Consider the following 20552-nt stretch of genomic DNA (forward strand, 5'->3'; position numbering starts at 1 on the left):
GCCCCCCGGGGGACAACCTGATGACCTTGTAACCTCCCCAGCGCTTAGAACAGTGCTTTGCACATAGTAAGTGCTTAATAAATGCTATCATTATTATTATATGGGAAAGGGAAAGGGGGTTGAAGAGCCAGAAAAACCTCTCCGGCCAGTTGGCCGGCGGGGCGGGGGGCACCAGCCAAGCATGGCGAGCGGGCGAGCCGGGGCCCGGGCCCTCAATTTGAGGGCGAGCGGGGAGCTGAGGGGAGCGGTCCTGCTGTGAGGGGCAATCAATCAATCAATCATATTTATTGAGCGCTTACTGTGTGCAGAGCACTGTATTAAGCGCTTGGGAAGTACAAGTTGGCAGGGCTCGTCTGCCTCGAGGTCCCCGATGTTCCTTGGGGCATCCCAGCCGGAGTGGGACTGGTTCTGGAGCAGGGCGCTCCCAGGAGTGGAGGGAGGTGGGGATTACTGGGGGATTTAAAATCCCACTTTGGATGAGTGATGGGGAGAGGCCTCCAGGCCGGTCGGCCAACATTTCCGCAGTCCTGGGAGCGGATCGTTCATTCATTCATTCAATCATATTTCATCATCAACATCAATCGTATTTATTGAGCGCTTACTGTGTGCAGAGCACTGTACTAAGCGCTTGGGAAGTACAAGTTGGCAACATATACAGTCCCTACCCAACAGTGGGCTCACAGTCTAAAAGGGGGAGACAGAGAACAAAACCAAAGATACCAACAAAATAAAATAGAATAGATATGTACAAGTAAAATAAATAAATAGAGTAATAAATATGTACAAACATATATACATATATACAGGTGCTGTGGGGAAGGGAAGGAGGCAAGATGGGGGGATGGAGAGGGGGACGAGGGGGAGAGGAAGGAAGGGGCTGAGTGTGGGAAGGCCTCCTGGAGGAGGTGAGCTCTCAGTAGGGCCTCGAAGGGAGGAAGAGAGCCAGCTTGGCGGATGGGCAGAGGGATTGGGGGCATTCCAGGCCCGGGGGATGACGTGGGCCGGGGGTCGACGGTGGGACACTGGACTAAGCGCTTGGGAAGTCCAAGTTGGCAACATAGAGAGACGGTCCCTACCCAACAGCGGGCTCACAGTCTAGAAGGGGGAGACAGACAACAAAACAAGACATATTAACAAAATAAAATAAATAGAATATGTACAAGTAAAATAGAGTAATATGTACAAACATGTATACATTCATTCATTCATTCATATTTATTGAGCGCTTACTGTGTGCAGAGCACTGGACTAAGCGCTTGGAAAATCCAAGTTGGCTACATAAAAGAGACGGTTCCTACCCAACGGCGGGCTCACAGTCTAGAAGGGGAAGACAGACAACAAAACGAGACATATTAACAAAATAAAATAAATAGAATAAATTTGTACAAAGAAAATAGAGTAATAAATACATACAAACATATACATATATACAGGTGCTGTGGGGAGGGGAAGGAGGTAAGGCCGGGGGGGATGGGGAGGAGGAGAGGAAAAAGGGGGCTGAGTGTGGGAAGGCCTCCTGGAGGAGGTGAGCTCTCAGTAGGGCTTTGAAGGGAGGAAGAGAGCGAGCTTGGGATCACTCCAGTTCCACCCGAGCTGCTGCTGTTGCCCACAGCAGGCCGCTTTGATGCCAGGATCCCTATTCCCACCCCCCCACCAGACCACCGGTACCCGTCCGGCTGACCCATGTTGGGTGGCAGAGCGGCTGCTCTGCCCTGCGGGTAACAGCAGACAATAAAGTTAAGGCATGGATTTCAGTTGGGAACAGGAAAGGACCGAGCCATGGATGCCCCCCGTCTCCTCTGTCGTCAGCTCCCCTCCGCCTCCCTGACTTTGGAGGCAAAATTCCCGCCGATAGCTCCGATCCTTGGAGGCACTCGGGTTCAGAGGTCACCAAGTCCATACTCCTGCTTCCAGTCCAGCTGGACTCTCTCCCCCTCGTCCCCCTCTCCATCCCCCCATCTTACCTCCTTCCCTTCCCCACAGCACCCGTTTATATGGATATATGTTTGTACAGATTTGTTACTCTAACTTGTACATATCTATTCTATTTATTTTATTTTGTTACTATGTTTGGTTTTGTTCTCTGTCTCCCCCTTTAAGACTGTGAGCCCACTGTTGGGTAGGGACTGTCTCTATATGTTGCCAACTTGTACTTCCCAAGCGCTTAGTACAGTGCTCTGCACACAGTAAGCGCTCAATAAATACGATTGATGATGATGATGATGGTGCCTTTGTGAAAAAGGTCCAGGAAGGGCGACTCCACCCCCTTCCCCGCCCAGAGTCAGATAATAATGATAATAATGGCATTTATTAAGCGCTTACTCTGTGCAAAGCACCGTCCTAAGCGCTGGGGAGGTTACAAGTTGATCAGGTTGTCCCACGGGGGGCTCACGGTCTTAATCCCCGTTTTACGGATGAGGTCACTGAGGCCCAGAGAAGTGAAGCGACTTGCCCAAAGTCACCCAGCTGACAACTGGCGGAGCCGCGATTTGAACCCATGACCTCTGACTCCAAAGCCCGGGCTCTTTCCACCGAGCCATGCTGCTTCTCCGATGCCCCGGCCTGCTCCTGCCCTCTCCCACGGCCTGGTGCCCGGTGGGGCTGGCACCTATGGGACTAACCCACACCCTCGGGGGCCGTCCCCCCGTTACCCCGTCCCCCTCGACCATAGTACATATTTACTATTCTATTTATTTTGTTAATGATGTGCACTTAGCTTGAATTCTGTCTGACTTACACGTTTTGTTTTGTCATGTGTCTCCCCCTTCTAGGCGGTGAGCCCGTTGTCGCGTAGGGACCGATCTGTCGCCGACTCGTCCTTCCCAAGCGCTTAGTCCAGTGCTCTGCACACAGTAAGCGCTCAATAAATACGACTGAATGGATGAATCCCTTCACTTGCTTTGGCTTTCACAGTCCCTCCTTGCCCCCTTTCCCGCCCACCGTGGTGACCCCGTCGCTTCATCGCCGCCATGCCAACGCTCCTGGCATTTCCCTCCGCGCGGAGACCACCCTTCACCCCTTTCCTCCCGTCCCCCCGAGAAAGGCCCCGTCCCCCGGGCCACGGAGGCAGGCGGCCCTATCCCTCCCCATCCGTCCCCCGCCTCCGGAGTTGCGGGGAAAGGGCGCAGCTCTTCTTCCCTTCAAGGCCCTGCTGAGAGCTCACCTCCTCCAGGAGGCCTTCCCACACTCAGCCCCTTCCTTCCTCTCCCCCTCGTCCCCCTCTCCACTCCCCCATCTTACCTCCTTCCCTTCCCCACAGCACCTGTATATATGTATATATGTTTGTACATATTTATTACTCTTATTTGTACATATCTATTCTATTTATTTTGTTAGTATGTTTGGTTTTGTTCTCTGTCTCCCCCTTTTAGACTGTGAGCCCACTGTTGGGTAGGGGCTGTCTCTATATGTTGCCAATTTGTACCTCCCAAGCGCTTAGTGCAGTGCTCTGCACATAGTAAGCGCTCAATAAATACAATTGATGATGATGATGATGATCAAAGGGTTGGCATTTCTCTGTTTTGAGTGTGGCCCCGGGGCCGGCCCAGGCTGAATCACAGTAGCCACAATCCTAGAGAGCGCTTGGCTGGACTGGCAACCTGGCGCTTCCTCCCCAGGAGCCTTCCCGTGTTCTCTGTCTCCCCCTTCTAGACTGTGAGCCCACTGTTGGGTAGGGACTGTCTCTATGTGTTGCCAATTTGTACTTCCCAAGCGCTTAGTACAGTGCTCTGCACATAGTAAGCGCTCAATAAATACGATTGATTGATTGATTGATTGATTCCCGGGCCCGTTGGGAGGCCGCGGGCGACCCGGCGGAGGCCTGAGGCCATTGCGTGTGGGCCCGCGTGCCCGCCCCGGGGTCTTCCCACGCGTGGTGGGCTTGCGTGTCTGGCCGCGTGGGGTAGGAGGCCACCGCGGTGCACACGGGAAGCGCTCCGTAAATCCCATCGAATGAACGCGCCCGCCCTCAGAGGGGGGTAGTCTTTATTTGCCCAGCACGGAGGGGGACACCGCTGCAGAGGGTCGGGGAGGGGGACCCTGAAGGTCAAAGGGGCAGTGGGTACGCGTTACGGGGAGAAGGCGACGCGGGGCGGGAGGGCGGGAGTCGTCCCTGGCCCCATCAGAACTTGCCGGTGGCCAGGGTGAGGATCCACTTGGGCATCGGGAGGAAGCTGGGCACGTAGCGGGCGAGCCAGGCCAAGCCGGGCACCTGGCTGAGCACCGAGGAGATGGACAGGTAGTTGGTGACCGGGCGGCCTGGAGGGAGACAGCGGAGTGATGATGATGGCATTTATTAAGCGCTTACTCTGTGCAAAGCACCGTTCTAAGCGCTGGGGAGGTTACAAGGGGATCGGGTTGTCCCCCGGGGGGCTCACGGTCTTCATCCCCAGTTTACAGATGAGGTCACTGAGGCCCAGAGAAGTGAAGTGACTCACCCAAAGTCACCCAGCTGACAATTGGCGGAGCCGGGGTTTGAACCCCTGACCTCTGACTCCAAAGCCTGTGCACTTTCCACTGAGCCACGCTGCTTCTCTAGTGTTTCTGCTTCTACTCTGTGCAAAGCACTGTTCTAAGCGCTGGGGAGGTTACAAGGTTACAAGGTGATCGGGTTGTCCCACGGGGGGCTCACAGTCTTCATCCCCAGTTTACAGATGAGGTCACTGAGGCCCAGAGAAGGGAAGTGATTTGCCCAAAGTCACCCAGCTAACGGAGCCGGAATTCGAACCCATGACCTCTGACTCCAAAGCCCGGGCTCTTTCCGCTGAGCCACGCTGCTTCTCTAGTGTTTCTGCTTCTACTCTGTGCAAAGCACTGTTCTAAGCGCTGGGGAGGTTACAAGGTGATCGGGTTGTCCCCCGGGGGGCTCACAGTCTTCATCCCCAGTTTCCAGATGAGGGAACTGAGGCCCAGAGAAGTGAAGTGACTCGCCCAAAGTCACACAGCTGACAATTGGCGGAGCCGGGATTTGAACCCATGACCTCTGACTCCAAAGCCCGGGCTCTTTCCGCTGAGCCACGCTGCTTCTCTAAGTGACGGGCTGACCCCACGGGCCCCGGAGGGGGGACGGGAGGAGGCGGGTGGGCCCGGTGCTCTACCCACTAAGCCACGCTGCTTCTCTAGACTGTAAGCTCCTTGAGGGCAGGGAATGTAGTAACCAACTCTGTCGTATTGCCCTCTCCCAAAGCGCTTAGCACACACAGTAAGTGCTCACTGCTGGATCGGTCAATCGCTCGATTCTTAATCAATCAATCGTATTTATTGAGCGCTTACTGAGTGCAGAGCACTGTACTAAGCGCTTGGGAAGTCCAAATTGGCAACGTATAGAGACGGTCCCTACCCAACAGTGGGCTCCCAGTCTAGATTCTTAAGTGTTCAGCCCCTAGACGGGAGGGCACCCCGTAATGGCAGCCCCTTTGATGACCCATAACCGGGGCGTGCAGGTGGCCACCGGGTTGCCGTTTTGGCCTCTCGGGTTGCCCGGGGGGCTTTCCCTGCGGCCCCCCCAGTCCCGATCAGTCGGTCGATCAAGAGAAACAACCGGGTGCGGCGGACAGAGAAGCAGCGTGACTCAGTGGAAAGAGCCCGGGCTTTGGAGTCCGAGGTCATGGGTTCAAATCCCACCTCTGCCAATTGTCGGCTGGGTGACTTTGGGCGAGTCGCTTCACTCCTCTGGCCCTCAGTTCCCTCTTCTGGAAAATGGGGATGAAGACTGGGAGCCCCCCATGGGACAACCTGATCACCTTGTGACCTCCCCGGCGCTTAGAACAGTGCCTGGCACAGAGTAAGCGCTTAGTAAATGCCATCATTATTATTATGAGGGGGTGGAGAAGCAGATCGTCTCAATGGAAAGAGCCCGGGCTTTGGAGTCAGAGGTCATGGGTTCAAATCCCAGCGCCACCAACTGTCAGCTGTGTGACTTTGGGCAAGCCACTTCACGTCTCTGGGCCTCAGTGACCTCATCTGGAAAATGGGGATGAAGAATGTAACCTCATCATCTTGTAACCTCCCCGGAGCTTAGAACAGCACATTGCACATAATAATAATAATAATGGTATCTGTTTAGTGCTTACTATGTGCAAAGCACTGTTCTAAGCGCTGGGGGGGATACAAGGTGATCAGGTTGTCCCACGGGGGGCTCACAGTCTTCATCCCCATTTTACAGATGAGGGAACTGAGGGAACTGGGTAGGGACTGTCTCTCTTTGTTGCCAACTTGTACTTCCCAAGCGCTTAGAGAAGCAGCATAGTTCAGTGGAAAAAGCCCAAGCTTTGGAGTCAGAGGTCCTGGGTTCAAATCCCAGCTCTGCCAATTGTCAGCTGGGTGACTTTGGGCAAGTCACTTCACTTCTCTGGGCCTCAGTTCCCTCTTCTGGAAAATGGGGATGAAGACTGTGAGCCCCCCGTGGGACAACCTGATCACCTTGTAACCTCCCCAGCGCTTGGAACAGTGCTTTGCACATAGTAAGTGCTTAATAAATGCCATTATTGTTATTATTATTAGTAGTAGTAGTAGTACAGTGCTCTGCACACAGTAAGCGCTCAATCAATACGATTGATTGATTGAGGCGCAGAGAAGTGACTTGCCCCAAGTCACCCAGCTGACACGTGGCGGAGCCGGGATTTGAACCCATGACCTCTGACTCCCAAGCCCAGACTCTTTCCACTGAGCACATGGTAAGCGCTTAATCAGTCAATCGTATTTACTGAGCCCTTACTGTGTGCAGAGCACTGTACTAAGCGCTTGGGAAGTCCAAGTTGGCAACATATAGAGACAGTCCCCACCCAACAGTGGGCTCACAGTCTAAAAGGGGGAATGCCATCGTTATTGTGCTTATTGTTGGGTAGGGACTGTCTCTATATGTTGCCAACTTGGACTTCCCAAGCGCTTAGTCCAGTGCTCTGCACACAGTAAGCGCTCAATATGATTGATTGATTGATTATTATTAGAGGGAGGGGGGTCTCCCGCCGGCTCGGCGACTGTCAGGGAGCGCGGAGGAGGGCCGCGTCGGGGAGGAGTGCCAGGGCAAGGGGGCGGGAAGGATGGATTGCCCGCGCGGGGCCCTCACCGTCCACGTCGCGGAGGCCGTAACGGCGGGCCAGGTCGCAGGAGGGCAACACCCGTCCGCTCAGGGTCCCGATCTGGGGATCTGCCAGGGAAGATCGGGGCTGGAGGCCGGGCGGGGGGCTTCGGCCCGGCCCGGCCTCACCGCCTCAGCCAGGAGAGCTTGGTTCATCCGTTCGTTCATTCATTCAATCGTATTTATTGAGCGCTTCCTGTGTGCACAGCGCTGGACTAAGCGCTTGGGAAGTCCAAGTTGGCAACACAGAGAGACGGGCCCTACCCAACAGCGGGCTCACAGTCTACAAGGGGGAGACAGACAACAAAACCAAACATATTAACCAAATAAAATAGATGGAATATGTAAAAGTAAAATAAATAAATAAATGGAGTGATAAATACGTACAAACGTCTATACAGGTGCTGTGGGGAGGGGAAGGAGGTAAGGCCGGGGGGATGGGGATTCATTCGCTCAATCGTATCTATTGAGCGCTTACTGTGTGCAGAGCACTGGGCTAAGCGCTTGGGAAGTACAAGTAGAGAAGCAGCGAGGCTCAGCGGCAAGAGCACGGGCTTTGAAGTCAGAGGTCATGGGTTCAAATCCCGGCTCTGCCAATTGTCAGCTGGGTGACTTGGGGCAAGTCACTTCACATCTCTGGGCCTCAGTTCCCTCATCTGTAAAATGGGGATGAAGATTGTGAGCCCTCTGTGGGGCAATCCGATCACCTTGTAACTTCCCCAGCGCTTAGAACAGTGCTTTGCACATAGTAAGTGCTTAATAAGTGCCATCATCATCATCATTATTATTACTATTACAAGTTGGCAACATATAGAGACGGTCCCTACCCAATCAATCAATCAATCGTATTTATCGAGAGCTTACTGCGTGCAGAGCGCTGGACTAAGCCCTTGGGAAGGACAAATTGGCAACATATAGGGACGGTCCCTACCCAACAGCGGGCTCACAGTCTCTGCCCACCCTGTCCCCTCCTCTCCATCCCCCTTCACCTCATTCATTCATTCGGTCGTATTTATTGAGCGCTTACTGCGCGCAGAGCACCGGACTAAGCGCTTGGGAAGTCCAAGTCGGCAACATGTAGAGACGGTCCCTACCCGACAACGGGCTCACCTGTCGCCAGGGCGACCACACATCTGCCACTCATCTCCGGGGTCTCTCCGCTTCCAAAGTGTCCCCCCAACTGCGGTGCCCCACGGCCGGTCGGGAGCCAGGAGACGAGAGGGGTGAGCTTGCCGTCCTCCGAAAACCATCCCCGCCCGCCGCCACCGGGCATCCTTCCCGCCGCAGACCCGTCCGCCCATCGCCCTGCATTTCCCCATCCCCGTCTGCCCGCCAGAGTTAGGGAAACTGAGGCAGCCCTCCGCTGACCTGGTGGTTGAGGGTGGTGGCCACCCGGTTCATCTGTTCCTTCAGCAGCTCCGTCTGCACCAGGCCCGGCCACAGCGACACGTAGGAGACCCCGGTGCCACGAAGCTCCTGGGCACAGTCCGCTGCCAGGCGGTCACACTGCAGGGGCGAGGGCCAGGGGGCACCCGGGGAGGGGCACCACGTGAGGGCCGGGCCTTGCCGTCCCCCGTTTCCACCTCCCACAATCAATCAATTGTATTGATTGAGCGCTTACTGTGTGCACAGCACTGGACTAAGCGCTTGGGAAGTCCAAGTCGGCAACACGTAGAGACAGTCCCTACCCAACAGCGGGCTCCCCCTCTGCCGCTCTCAAACCATCGGTGGTATTTATGGAGCACTTTAATAATAATAATAATGATGACATTTATTAAGCGCTTACTGCGTGCCAAGCGCCGGGGAGGTTACAAGGTGATTGGGTTGTCTTACGGCGGGGGGCTCCCAGTCTTCATCCCCGTTTTACAGATGAGGGAACTGAGGCCCAGAGAAGTGACTCGCCCAAAGCCGCACAGCTGACAAGTGGCGGAGCCGGGATTCATTCATTCAATCGTATTTCTTGAGCGCTTACTGTGCGCAGAGCACTGGACTAAGCGCTTGGGAAGGACAAGTTGGCAACATCTAGAGACGGTCCCTACCCGACAGTGGGCTCGCAGTCTAGAACCTCGAGGAGCGATGGGCCGAATGGTTATTTGGGAAAAATGAGCCGGGCGGCAGAGCGAAGCAAGGGCTGCAGTGGGGAGAGACAGGAGGCAGGGAGGTCGGCCATCTCCAGTGGCTCCCAATCAACCTACGCATCAGGCAGAAACTCCTCACCCTGGGCTTCAAGGCCGTCCATCCCCTCGCCCCCTCCTACCTCACCTCCCTTCTGTCCTTCTCCATCGCAGCCCGCACCCTCCGCTCCTCTGCCGCCGCTCACCTCCTCCCCGGGCCTCGTTCTCGCCCGTCCCGCCGTCAACCCCCGGCCCATGTCCTCCCCCTGGCCTGGAATGCCCTCCCTCCGCACATCCACCAAGCTAGCTTGTTTTTTTTTTAAATGGCATTTATTAAGCTCTTCCTCTGTGCAAAGCACTGTTCTAAGGGCTGGGGAGGTTTCAAGGTGATCAGGTTGTCTCCCGGGGGGCTCACAATCTTAATCCCCATTTTCCAGATGAGGGAACTGAGGCCCAGAGAAGTGAAGTGACTTGCCCAAAGTCACCCAGCTGACAATAGGCAGAGCCGGGATTTGAACCCACGACCTCTGACGCCAAAACCCTGCTCTTTCCGCTGAGCCACGCTGCTTCTCCCTTCAAGGCCCTACTGAGAGCTCACCTCCTCCATGAGGCCTTCCCACACTCAGCCCCCTCCTCCCCCCCGCCTTACCTCCTTCCCTTCCCCACAGCACCTGCATATATGTATATGTTTGTACAGATTTATTACTCTATTTTACTTGTACATATTCTATTTATTTTAATTTGTGAATATGTTTTGGTTTGTTCTCTGTCTCCCCCTTCTAGACTGCGAGCCCGCTGTTGGGTAGAGACTGTCTCTAGATGTCCAATCAATCGATCAATCGTATTGATTGAGCGCTTACTGTGTGCAGAGCACTGGACTAAGCGCTCGGGAAGAAGATATGCTGCCAACTCGTACTTCCCACTTAGTCCAGTGCTCCGCACACAGTAGGCGCTCAATAAATACGACGGAAGGACGGAAGGAGGCTGTGGCAGTAGTCAAAGCGGGGCCAGCCGAGAGGCCGAGGCAGGAGGACGCCACGGGACCCGGAAAGATGCCGGGCCTCCCTCCTCCGGACCCGAACGACCGTCCCCTCGCCCCGGGCCTCACCGCGGCCTTGCCCACGCCGTAGGGCACGTTGAAGAGGTAGCGCAGCCCCCCGGGTGAGGAGATGACGACGATGAGGCCTCGGCCGGCCGGGACCATCAGCCGGGCCCCGTACACGGAGCATAGGTAGTGACCCCTGGGGAGGATGAAGGGGGTCAACGCTGCCCGGGACGGGGTCCCGGAACACCTCAGCCCCTTCCCCCTCCGCCGGCGTGCCCGCCGGGGCCCGCCAGGAGACCTTCAGTTACCGGGCGCCGAACCAACCCCCCAGTCGTCGTGATTTCTGATATTATCGGCGTTGGGCGTGGACCTCCCGAGGGGCCGCGGTGGTCCGGAAGAGGGGACGGTGGGAGCGGGAAGCCTGGACGTCGGACGGGGCCGCCGCTCACCGCAGCCCCGCGTCGTTGATGTCGTCCCACATGGAGGCCGGACACTCCCAGAATGGCTTCTTCAGGTGAGAGATGATGGTCTGCGGAGGTGCGGGGGGGAGAGGGGAAGGTGTCGGAGGTGGAGTGTGGAAGCCCGCGGGTACTGGGCGCTGTGCTGAGCGCTTGGGGGAACGTGCCGTCGCAGACGCGTTCCCTGCCCTCCCTCCAGGAGCTTCCAGGGGAAGATGGACATCGATGTGAATGAATAAAGGGCCGGGGGGCCGGGAGGGAGGATGGATAAAGGGAGCGAGTCAGGGCGACGCAGAAGGGAAAAGAGGACCAACCGGACGGACGGGGTCGGGGGTGGGTGCGGGGGCCGCGGGACAGCGACAAAATAAAATAAATGGAATAAATATGTACAAATAAAATAGAGTAATAAGACCGTGAGCCCCACGTGGGACAAACTGATCACCTTGCATCCCCCCCCACCTCAGTGCTCTATTCCATTTATTTTATTTTGTTAATACGTCTGGTTTTGTTGTCTGTCACCCCCTTCTAGACTCAGTACAAGCGCTTAGTACAGTGCAAGCGCTTAGTACAGTGCTAAGCGCTTAGTACAGTGCTCTGCACATAGTAAGCGCTCAATAAATACGATCGATGACGACTGTGAGCCCGCTGTTGGGTAGGGACCGTCTCTCTATGTTGCCAACTTGGACTTCCCAAGCGCTTAGTCAATCAATCACTCAATCGTATTTATTGAGCGCTTACTGGGTGCAGAGCACTGGACTAAACACTTGGGAAATACAAGTCGGCAACACATAGGGACGGTCCCTACCCAACAGCGGGCTCACAGTCTAGAAGGGGGAGACGGAGAACAAAACCAAACTTACTAACAAAATTAAATAAACAGAAGAGATATGTACAAGACAAATAAATAATAAAGTAATAAATATGTACAAACATATATACATATATGTCGTCCATGATGATGATGGTATTTGATAAGCGCTTACTATGTGCCAACCACTGTTCCAAGCGCCGGGGGAGATACGAGGCCATCAGGTTGTCCCACTGTGAGCCCCACAAGGGACAACCTGCTTACCCTGTATTTACCCTAGGGCTTAAAACGGTGCTTGGCACATAGTCAACGCTTAATCAACCAATCAATCGTATTTAGTGAGCGCTTACTGTGTGCAGAGCACTGTACTAAGCGCTTGGGAAGTACAGGTCGGCAACACATAGAGACAGTCCCTACCCAACAGCGGGCTCACAGTCTAGAAGGGGGAGACAGAGAACAAAACCAAACATACTAACAAAATAAAATAAATAGAATAGATATGTAAAAGACAAATAAAGTAATAAATATGTCCAAACGTATATACATATACATCGTCCATGATGACGATGGTGTTTGGTAAGCGCTTACTACGTGCCAACCACTGTTCCAAGCGCCGGGGGAGATACGAGGCCATCAGGTTGTCCCACTGTGAGCCCCTCAAGGGACAACCTGCTTACCCTGCATTTACCCTAGCGCTTAAAATGGAGCTTGGCACATAGTCAACGCTTAATCAATCACAGTCTAGAAGGGGGAGACGGAGAACAAAACCAAACATATTAACAAAATAAAATAAATAGAATACACCCGCTCTCCCCCTCCCCACAGCACCTGTCTGTATGCTCTGCGCACAGTAAGCGCTCAACAAATACGACTGATTGATTAGTCCAGTGCTCCGCACACAGTAAGCGCTCAATGAATACGATTGATGATGATGATTGAACGAATGACCGGCAGAGCCGGACGCCGGCGGTACCTGGACTCCGGCGTAGGCATTGTTGACCAGCAAGTCCAGCCGGCCTTGCTGTTCCCGCTCCACTTGGTCGAAGAGGCTGCGCACCTGGTCCTCCTGGCTCGAGTCGCACACCACGGGCACGCAGCGGCCTCCGCGGGCCTGGGCCTGGCGGGGTCAGGGGTCGGGGGCCGCTTCAGAGCCGCCGCGGGACCCTCCCTCCGCCCGCCCCGGGGCCCGGGGGTCACCGAGCCGCCCGTCCATCATCCAGACTTGGGAAGAGGGATGGAGAGGACGGGAGACGGGGTGACCCGAATTCCTAAATTTCTCAGGGGACGGGGTGCTCGTATTTAACCCCGAAGCAGTGCGGCCTAGTGGGTAGGGGAAAGGCCCGGGTTCCGGCTTCCGCCACTCGTCCGCCCCTGCCTCTGCCCTGTATATATGTATATAATAATAATAATAATGATGGCATTTATTAAGCACTTACTATGTGCAAAGCACTGTTCTAATAATAATAATAATAATGATGGCATTCGTTAAGCGCTTACTATGTGCAAAGCACTGTTCTAATAATAATAATGACGGCATTTGTTAAGCGCTTACTACGTGCAAAGCACTGTTCTAATAATAATAATAATAATAATGGCATTTGTTAAGCGCTTACTACGTGCAAAGCACTGTTCTAATAATAATAATAATAATGACGGCATTTGTTAAGCGCTATGTGCAGAGCACTGTTCTAAGCACCTGGGGGGGATACGAGGTGATCAAGTTGCCCCGCGTGGGGCTCACAGTCAATCCCCATTTTCCAGATGAGGTAACTGAGGCTCAGAGAAGTGAAGCGACTTGCCCAAGGTCACACGGCCGTCATGTGGTGGAGTCGGGATTCGGACCCATGGCCTCTGACTCCAAAGCCCGGGCTCTTTTCACTGAGCCACGATGCTTCTTCAGCGTGTTCTAAGCGCTGGGGAGGTTACAAGGTGATCAGGTGGTCCCACGGGGGGCTCCCAGTCTTCATCCCCATTTTACAGATGAGGTCACTGAGGCCCAGAGAAGTGAAGCGACTCGCCCAAAGTCACCCAGCTGACAATTGGCGGAGCCGGGGTTTGAACCCATGACCTCTGACTCCAAAGCCCATGCTCTTTTCCACTGAGCCACGCTGCTTCTCTGTACATATGTGTATATGTTTGTACATATTACTCTATTTATTTTACTTGTACATATCTATTCTATTTATTTTACTTTGTTAATCTGTTTGGTTTTGTTGTCTGTCTCCCCCTTCTAGACTGTGAGCTCACTGTTGGGTAGGGGCCGTCTCTGTATGTTGCCAACTTGGACTTCCCAAGCGCTTAGTCCAGTGCTCTGCACACAGTAAGCGCTCAATAAATATGATTGATTGCCCCGTGACCCTGGGCAAGTCGCTTCACTTCTCTGTGCCTCGGTAAAATGGGGATTAAGAAGAGAAGGAGCGTGGCTCAATGGAAAGAGCCCGGGCTTGGGAGTCAGAGGTCGTGGGTCTTCTAGACTGCGAGCCCGCTGTTGGGTCGGGACCGTCTCTATATGTTGCCAACTTGAACTTCCCAAGCGCTTAGTACAGTGCTCTGCACACAGTAAGCGCTCAAAAAATACGATTGATTGATTCTAGACTGTGAGCCCGCTATGGGGTAACGACCGTCTCTATATGTTACCAACTTGTCCTTCCCAAGCGCTTAGTACAGTGCTCTGCGCACAGTAAGCGCTCCATAAATATGACTGAATGAACGAGTGAATGAATGGATTCAAATCCCAGCTCTGCCACTTGTCAGCTGGGTGACTTTGGGCAAGCCACTTCACTTCTCTGGGCCTCAGTTCCCTCATTTATAAAATGGGGATGAAGACTGTGAGCCCCACGTGGGACAACCTTGATTACCTTGCATCCCCCCAGCACTTAGAACAGTGCTTGGCACATAGCAAGCGCTTAACAAATACCAAAATTATTATTATTATTATTCTCTGGGCCTCAGTGACCTCATCTGGAAAATGGGGATGAAGACTGTGAGCCCCATGTGGGACAATCTGATCACCTTGTATCCCCCCCAGCGCTTGGAACAGTGCTTCGCACATAGTAAGCGCAAGTGGCGGAGCCGGGATGAGAGCCCGGGTCCTCTATCTCCAGGCCCGTGCTCTAGCCACTAAGCCGCACTGCTTCTCCAAGGTGGGGCCCAGGAGGGTGGCATTGAGGGGCGGGTGAAGGTGGGTGATGGTGGGTGATGATGGGCTATGGTGGGAGATAATGGGCGATGGTGGGTGATGGTGGGTGATAATGGGTAATGGTGGGTGATGGTGGGCGATGGTGGGTGATAATGGGCGATGGTGGGTGATAATGGGCGATGGTGGGTGATGGTGAGTGATAAGGGGCGATGGTGGGCGATGGTGGGTGATAATGGGTGATGGTGGGAGATAATGGGCGATGGTGGGTGATAATGGGCGATGGTGGGTGATGATGGGCGATGGTGGGCGATGATGGGCGATGGTGGGCGATGATGGGCTATGGTGGGAGATAATGGGCAATGGTGGGAGATGGGCGATGGTCAGTGATAATGGGCGACGGTGGGTGATGGTGGGCGATGGTGGGTGATAATGGGCTTTGGGGGGTGATGGTGGGCGATGGTGGGTGATGATGGGCTATGGTGGGGGATGATGGGCGATGGTGGGGGATGATGGGCGATGGCGGGCCGGAGCCGGTGTGACCTCCTTGGCGGCGTCGCGCAGGGTGTCGCGGTTTCTCCCGGTGATGTAGACGTTGGCCCCGGCCTGGCACAGCTGCAGGGCGATGCCGCGGCCCACGCCCCGGGAGGCGCCCGTCACCACGCACACGTGGCCTTGCAGGGGGCCCGACATGCCAGGCGGCGGAGGCGAGGGTGGCAGCTGGGGGGGGGGGGGGGCGGCCGTCACACAGGGGTCACCGGGGTGGACCAGCCCCCCTCACATCCCCCTCATCCCCGCCGTGCCCGGGGGGGGGCATTCATTCATTCATTCAATCGTATTTACTGGGCGCTTCCCGTGTGCAGAGCACTGTACTAAGCGCTTAAGATATATACATATATTGTGTTTATAGCTATAATTCTATTTATTTTGATGGTATTGATGCCCGTCTACTTGTTTCGTTGTCTCCCTCCTGTGCTTCTCCCTCGCAGCCCGCACCCTCCGCTCCTCTGCCATTGCTAACCTCCTCACTGGGCCTTGTTCTCGCCCGTCCCGCCGTCGACCCCCGACTCGGAATGCCCTCCCTCCGTACATTCATTCAATCGCATTTATTGAGTGCCTACTTTGTGCAGAGCACTGTACTAAGCGCTTGGGAAGTCCAAGTTGGCAACATCTAGAGACGGTCCCTACCCGACAGCGGGCTCACAGTCTGGAAGGGGGAGAGAGAGCCAAGCTCGCTCTCTTCCTCCCTTCCAAGCCCTCCTGAGAGCTCACCTCCTCCAGGAGGCCTTCCCACACTGAGCCCCCTCCTTCCTCCTTGGAGTCAGAGGTCATGGGTTCGAATCCCAGCTCCACCACATGTCTGCTGTGTGACCTTGGGCAAGTCACAACTTCTCAGAGCCTCAGTTCCCTCCTCTGTAAAATGGGGATGATGACTGTGAGCCCCACGCGGGACAACCTCATCACCTTGTATCTCCCAAAGCACTTAGAACAGTGCTTTGCACATAGTAAGCGCTTAACAAATGCCATCATTATTATTATTCTTCTCCTCCTTCCCCTCCCCACAGCACCTGTATATACATTTGTACAGATTTATCACTCTATTTTACTTGTACCTATCGACTGTGAGCCCACTGTTAGGTAGGGACCGTCTCTATATGTTGCCAACTTGGATTTCCCAAGCGCTTAGTCCAGTGCTCTGCACACAGTAAGCGCTCAATAAATACGATTGAATGAATTTATTTTGTTAATGATGTGCATTTAGCTTTAATTCTATTTGTTCTGACGACTTTGACCCCTGTCTCCACGTTTTGTTTTGTTTTCTGTCTCCTCCTTCTAGACTTTGAGCCTGTTGTTGGGTAGGGACTGTAAAGCAGCGTGGCTCAGTGGAAAGAGGCCGGGCTTGGGAGTCAGAGGTCATGGGTTCAAATCCCGGCTCCCCCAATTGTCAGCTGGGTGACTTTGGGCAAGTCACTTCACTTCTCTGGGCCTCAGTTCCCTCATCTGGAAAATGGGGATTAACACTGTGGGCCCCCCGTGGGACAACCTCATCACCTTGTAACCTCCCCAGCGCTTAGAACAGTGCTTTGCACATGGTAAGTGCTTAATAAATGCCATCATTATTATTATTACTCTTGGAACAGTGCTTTGCACATAGTAAGCGCTTAAAAAATACCATCATTATTATTATTTGGAGTCAGAGGTCAGGGGTTCAAATCCCGCCCCTGCCAATTGTCAGCTGTGTGACTTCGGGCAAGTGACTTCACTTCTCTGGGCCTCAGTGACCTCATCTGCAAAATGGGGATGAAGACTGTGAGCCCCCCATGGGACAACCTCATCACCTTGTAACCTCCCCAGCGCTTAGAACAGTGCTTTGCACATAGTAAGTGCTTAATACATGCTATTATTATTACTATTGGAACAGTGCTTTGCACATAGTAAGCGCTGAATAGATACCATCATATTATTATTTGGAGTCAGAAGTCACGGGTTCAAATCCCACTCCGCCAATTGTCAGCTGTGTGACTGGGCAAGTCACTTCACTTCTCTGGGCCTCAGCTGTATATACGTTTGTACATGTTTATTACTCTATTTATTTACTTATTTTACTTGTACATATCTATTCATTTTATTTTGTTAATATGTTTGGTTTTGTTCTCTGTCTCCCCCTTCTAGACTGTGAGCCCACTGTTGGGTAGGGACCGTCTCTAGATGTTGCCAACTTGTCCTTCCCAAGCGCTCAGCACAGTGCTCTGCACACAGTAAGCGCTCAATAAATACGATTGAATGAATGAGTGAATGGTCCATCAAATGGGGATGAAGACTGCGAGCCCCCCGTGGGACACCCTGATTACCTTGTAACCACCCCGGCGCTTAGAACAGTGCTTTGCACACAGTAAGCGCTTAATAAACGCCATCATTATTATTATTAGTGTTGTCCACTAGCGGACTTGACGTGACTGACTCCATTTTGCGTATGCTGACAGTAACCCTCCATTTCGCGCAGGCCGTGAGAACAACTTCTTTTTTTGTACTTTATGCAAGGCTCAGCAACAGGTGTCTTCAAGGCCAGTAACACCTAGCTAGGCAAGGCCATAGGGCAGATAACAACAACCTGCACAAGGCAGTGAAAACAGAGAATAATTAGAATTTAGAGCATCCTCGGTCCCAATTGGATTCCTGAAATCCCCAAATGCTCCGCTCCCATGTTGCTGTAACTCAATAAAAGGCACAGGGAGAATGGGATCGGGGCCGCTTGTCACTTGTCCCTCTCCCGGGAGGTGAACGGGCAAGTAGCCACTTTCCTTCTTTCCTGCTCTATCTGAACTCACGTCTCCGAGTCATTTTTCCTCTCTGCGTCACCACCCTGGGTACAAGAACCCTGCGGCCCATTTACACCGATTAACCTATTTTGCACCCTACTTGTCGATAACAATTAGCATATGTTGCCAACTTGTCCTTCCCAAGCGCTCAGTCCAGCGCTCTGCACACAGTAAGCGCTCAATAAATACGATTGATTGATCCACCAAATGGGGATGAAGACTGTGAGCCCCCCGTGGGACACCCTGATTAACCTTGTAACCTCCCCAGCGCTTAGAACAGTGCTTTGCACACAGTAAGCGCTTAATACCATCATTATTATTATTATATGCTGCCCACTTGTCCTTCCCAAGCACTTAGCACAGTGCTTTGCACACAGTAAGCGCTTAATGCCATCATCATTATTATATGTTGCCAACTTGTCCTTCCCAAGTGCTCAGTACAGGGCTCTGCACACAGTAAGCGCTCAATACGATTGATTGATCCACCAAATGGGGATGAAGACTGTGAGCCCCCCGTGGGACACCCTGATTAACCTTGTCACCTCCCCAACGCTTAGAACAGTGCTTTGCACACAGTAAGCGCTTAATAAATGCCATTATTATATGTTGCCAACTTGTCCTTCCCAAGTGCTCAGTACAGGGCTCTGCACACAGTAAGCGCTCAATAAATACGATTGATTGATCCACCAAATGGGGATGAAGACTGTGAGCCCCCCGTGGGACACCCTGATCACCTTGTCACCTCCCCAGCGCTTAGAACAGTGCTTGGCACACAGTAAGCGCTTAATAAATGCCATCATTATTATTATACGCTGCTCACTTGTCCTTCCCAAGCGCTTAGCACAGTGCTCTGCACATAGTAAGCGCTCAATGAATAGGATTGATTGATTGATCCACCAAATGGGGATGAAGACTGTGAGCCCCCCGTGGGCCACCTGATTACCCTGTAACCTCTCCAGCGCTTAGAACAGTGCTTGGCACATAGTAAGCGCTTAATAAATGCCATCATTATTATCATTATTATATGTTGCCAACTTGTCCTTCCCAAGCGCTCAGTACAGTGCTCTGCACACAGGAAGCGCTCAATAAATACGACTGAATGAAGGAATGGAGGGAAGGTATGGAGGCCAAGGGACAGGCCCCAACCCTGCCCTCAGGTGACATGGGCGGTGGGGGGGCACCGGAAGTGACGTCATCCCCGATTTTTTCCCCCCCCATCACCTGCGCAAACTCCGAGGGTGGGCTCGCGCCGAGGAGGGTGCAGCCGTGGCCAGCAGGGTCGCTAAGGCGAATGAGCCCGGGCGCGGGGGCCGACGGGATACAGCGGGGCAGGGGCGGGCGCGGGGGCCGACGGGATACAGAGGGGCGGGAGCGAGCGCGGGGGCCGACGGGATACAGAGGGGCGGGAGCGAGCGCGGGGGCCGACGGGATCGAGCGGGGCAGGAGGCAGGGAGGGGGACTGGAGCGCGGGGGCCGACGGGATACAGCGGGGCAGGAGAAGATGACTGGAGCACGGGGGCCGACGGGATACAGCGGGGCGGGAGGCGGGGATCGGAGCGCGGGGGCCGACGGGATACAGTCGGGTAGGGACCGTCTCTATATGTTGCCAACTTCTACTTCCCAAGCTCTTAGTACAGTGCTGTGCACACAATAAGCGCTCAATAAATGCGAATGAATGAATGGATGAATGAATGAGTGACTGGAGCGCGGGGGCCGACGGGATACAGAGGGGCAGGAGGAGGGGGGACTGGGGCGCGGGGGCCGACGGGATACAGCGGGGCAGGAGCGAAGGGGGCGACTGGAACGCGGGGGCCGACGGGATACAGCGGGGCAGGAGGCGGGGAGGGGGGCTGGAGAGCGGGGGCCGACGGGATACAGAGGGGCAGGAGGAGGGGGGACTGGGGCGCGGGGGCCGACGGGATACAGCGGGGCAGGAGCGAAGGGGGCGACTGGAACGCGGGGGCCGACGGGATACAGCGGGGCAGGAGGCGGGGAGGGGGGCTGGAGAGCGGGGGCCGACGGGATACAGAGGGGCAGGAGCGAGGAGGGGACTGGAGCGCGGGGGCCGACGGGATACAGCGGGGTAGGAGGTGGGGGGAGTGGAGCGCGGGGGCCGTCGGGATACAGCGGGGCAGGAGCGAGGGGGGACTGGAGCGCGGGGGCCGACGGGATACAGAGGGGCAGGAGCGAGGAGGGGGTCTGGAGCGCGGGGGCCGACGGGATACAGCGGGGCAGGAGCGAGGAGGGGACTGGAGCGCGGGGGCCGACGGGATCGAGAGGGGCAGGAGGCGGGGGCCGGCGCGCGGGGGCCGACGGGACACAGCGGGGCAGGAGCGAGCGCGGGGGCCGACGGGATCGAGCGGGGCAGGAGGCAGGGGCCGGCGCGCGGGGGCCGACGGGATACAGCGGGGCAGGAGGCAGGGAGGGGGACTGGAGCGCGGGGGCCGACGGGATACAGAGGGGCAGGAGCGAGGAGGGGGTCTGGAGCGCGGGGGCCGACGGGATACAGAGGGGCAGGAGCGAGCGCGGGAGCCGACGGGATACAGAGGGGCAGGAGGCGGGGAGGGGGGGGACTGTAGCGCGGGGGCCGACG

At 54.8% G+C, this 20552-nt stretch overlaps 1 protein-coding gene across 1 annotated transcript; it reads right to left on the reverse strand.

Moving 5' to 3' along the window:
- Window positions 1-3947: 3947 nt before the first annotated feature.
- DHRS1 (dehydrogenase/reductase 1) lies at window positions 3948-19261 on the reverse strand. Its single transcript, XM_038741269.1, has 9 exons — window positions 19181-19261; window positions 15183-15359; window positions 12477-12620; window positions 10687-10766; window positions 10301-10433; window positions 8447-8584; window positions 8189-8258; window positions 7067-7147; window positions 3948-4257 (listed from the first exon to the last, which is right to left on the reverse strand). Exons 2-9 carry the CDS (start codon window positions 15330-15332, stop codon window positions 4121-4123), a joined length of 933 nt encoding a protein of 310 aa, XP_038597197.1. The 5' UTR covers window positions 15333-15359; window positions 19181-19261; the 3' UTR covers window positions 3948-4120.
- Window positions 19262-20552: the final 1291 nt, after the last annotated feature.

The sequence above is a fragment of the Tachyglossus aculeatus genome (assembly GCF_015852505.1).
Source record: "Tachyglossus aculeatus isolate mTacAcu1 chromosome 12 unlocalized genomic scaffold, mTacAcu1.pri SUPER_6_unloc_1, whole genome shotgun sequence".
In the NCBI taxonomy this organism is placed as follows: domain Eukaryota; kingdom Metazoa; phylum Chordata; class Mammalia; order Monotremata; family Tachyglossidae; genus Tachyglossus; species Tachyglossus aculeatus.

Excerpts from the sequence above, each read along its gene's own strand:
- DHRS1 (XM_038741269.1), bottom strand. The coding sequence starts at position 15,332 with ATGTCGGGCCCCCTGCAAGGCCACGTGTGCGTGGTGACGGGCGCCTCC. Across the intron at positions 10,434-10,686 it reads ATCAACGACGCGGGGCTGCG|GGGTCACTACCTATGCTCCG; the intron begins GTGAGCGGCGGC and ends CATCCTCCCCAG. Across the intron at positions 8,585-10,300 it reads ACGGCGTGGGCAAGGCCGCG|TGTGACCGCCTGGCAGCGGA; the intron begins GTGAGGCCCGGG and ends TCGCCCCTGCAG.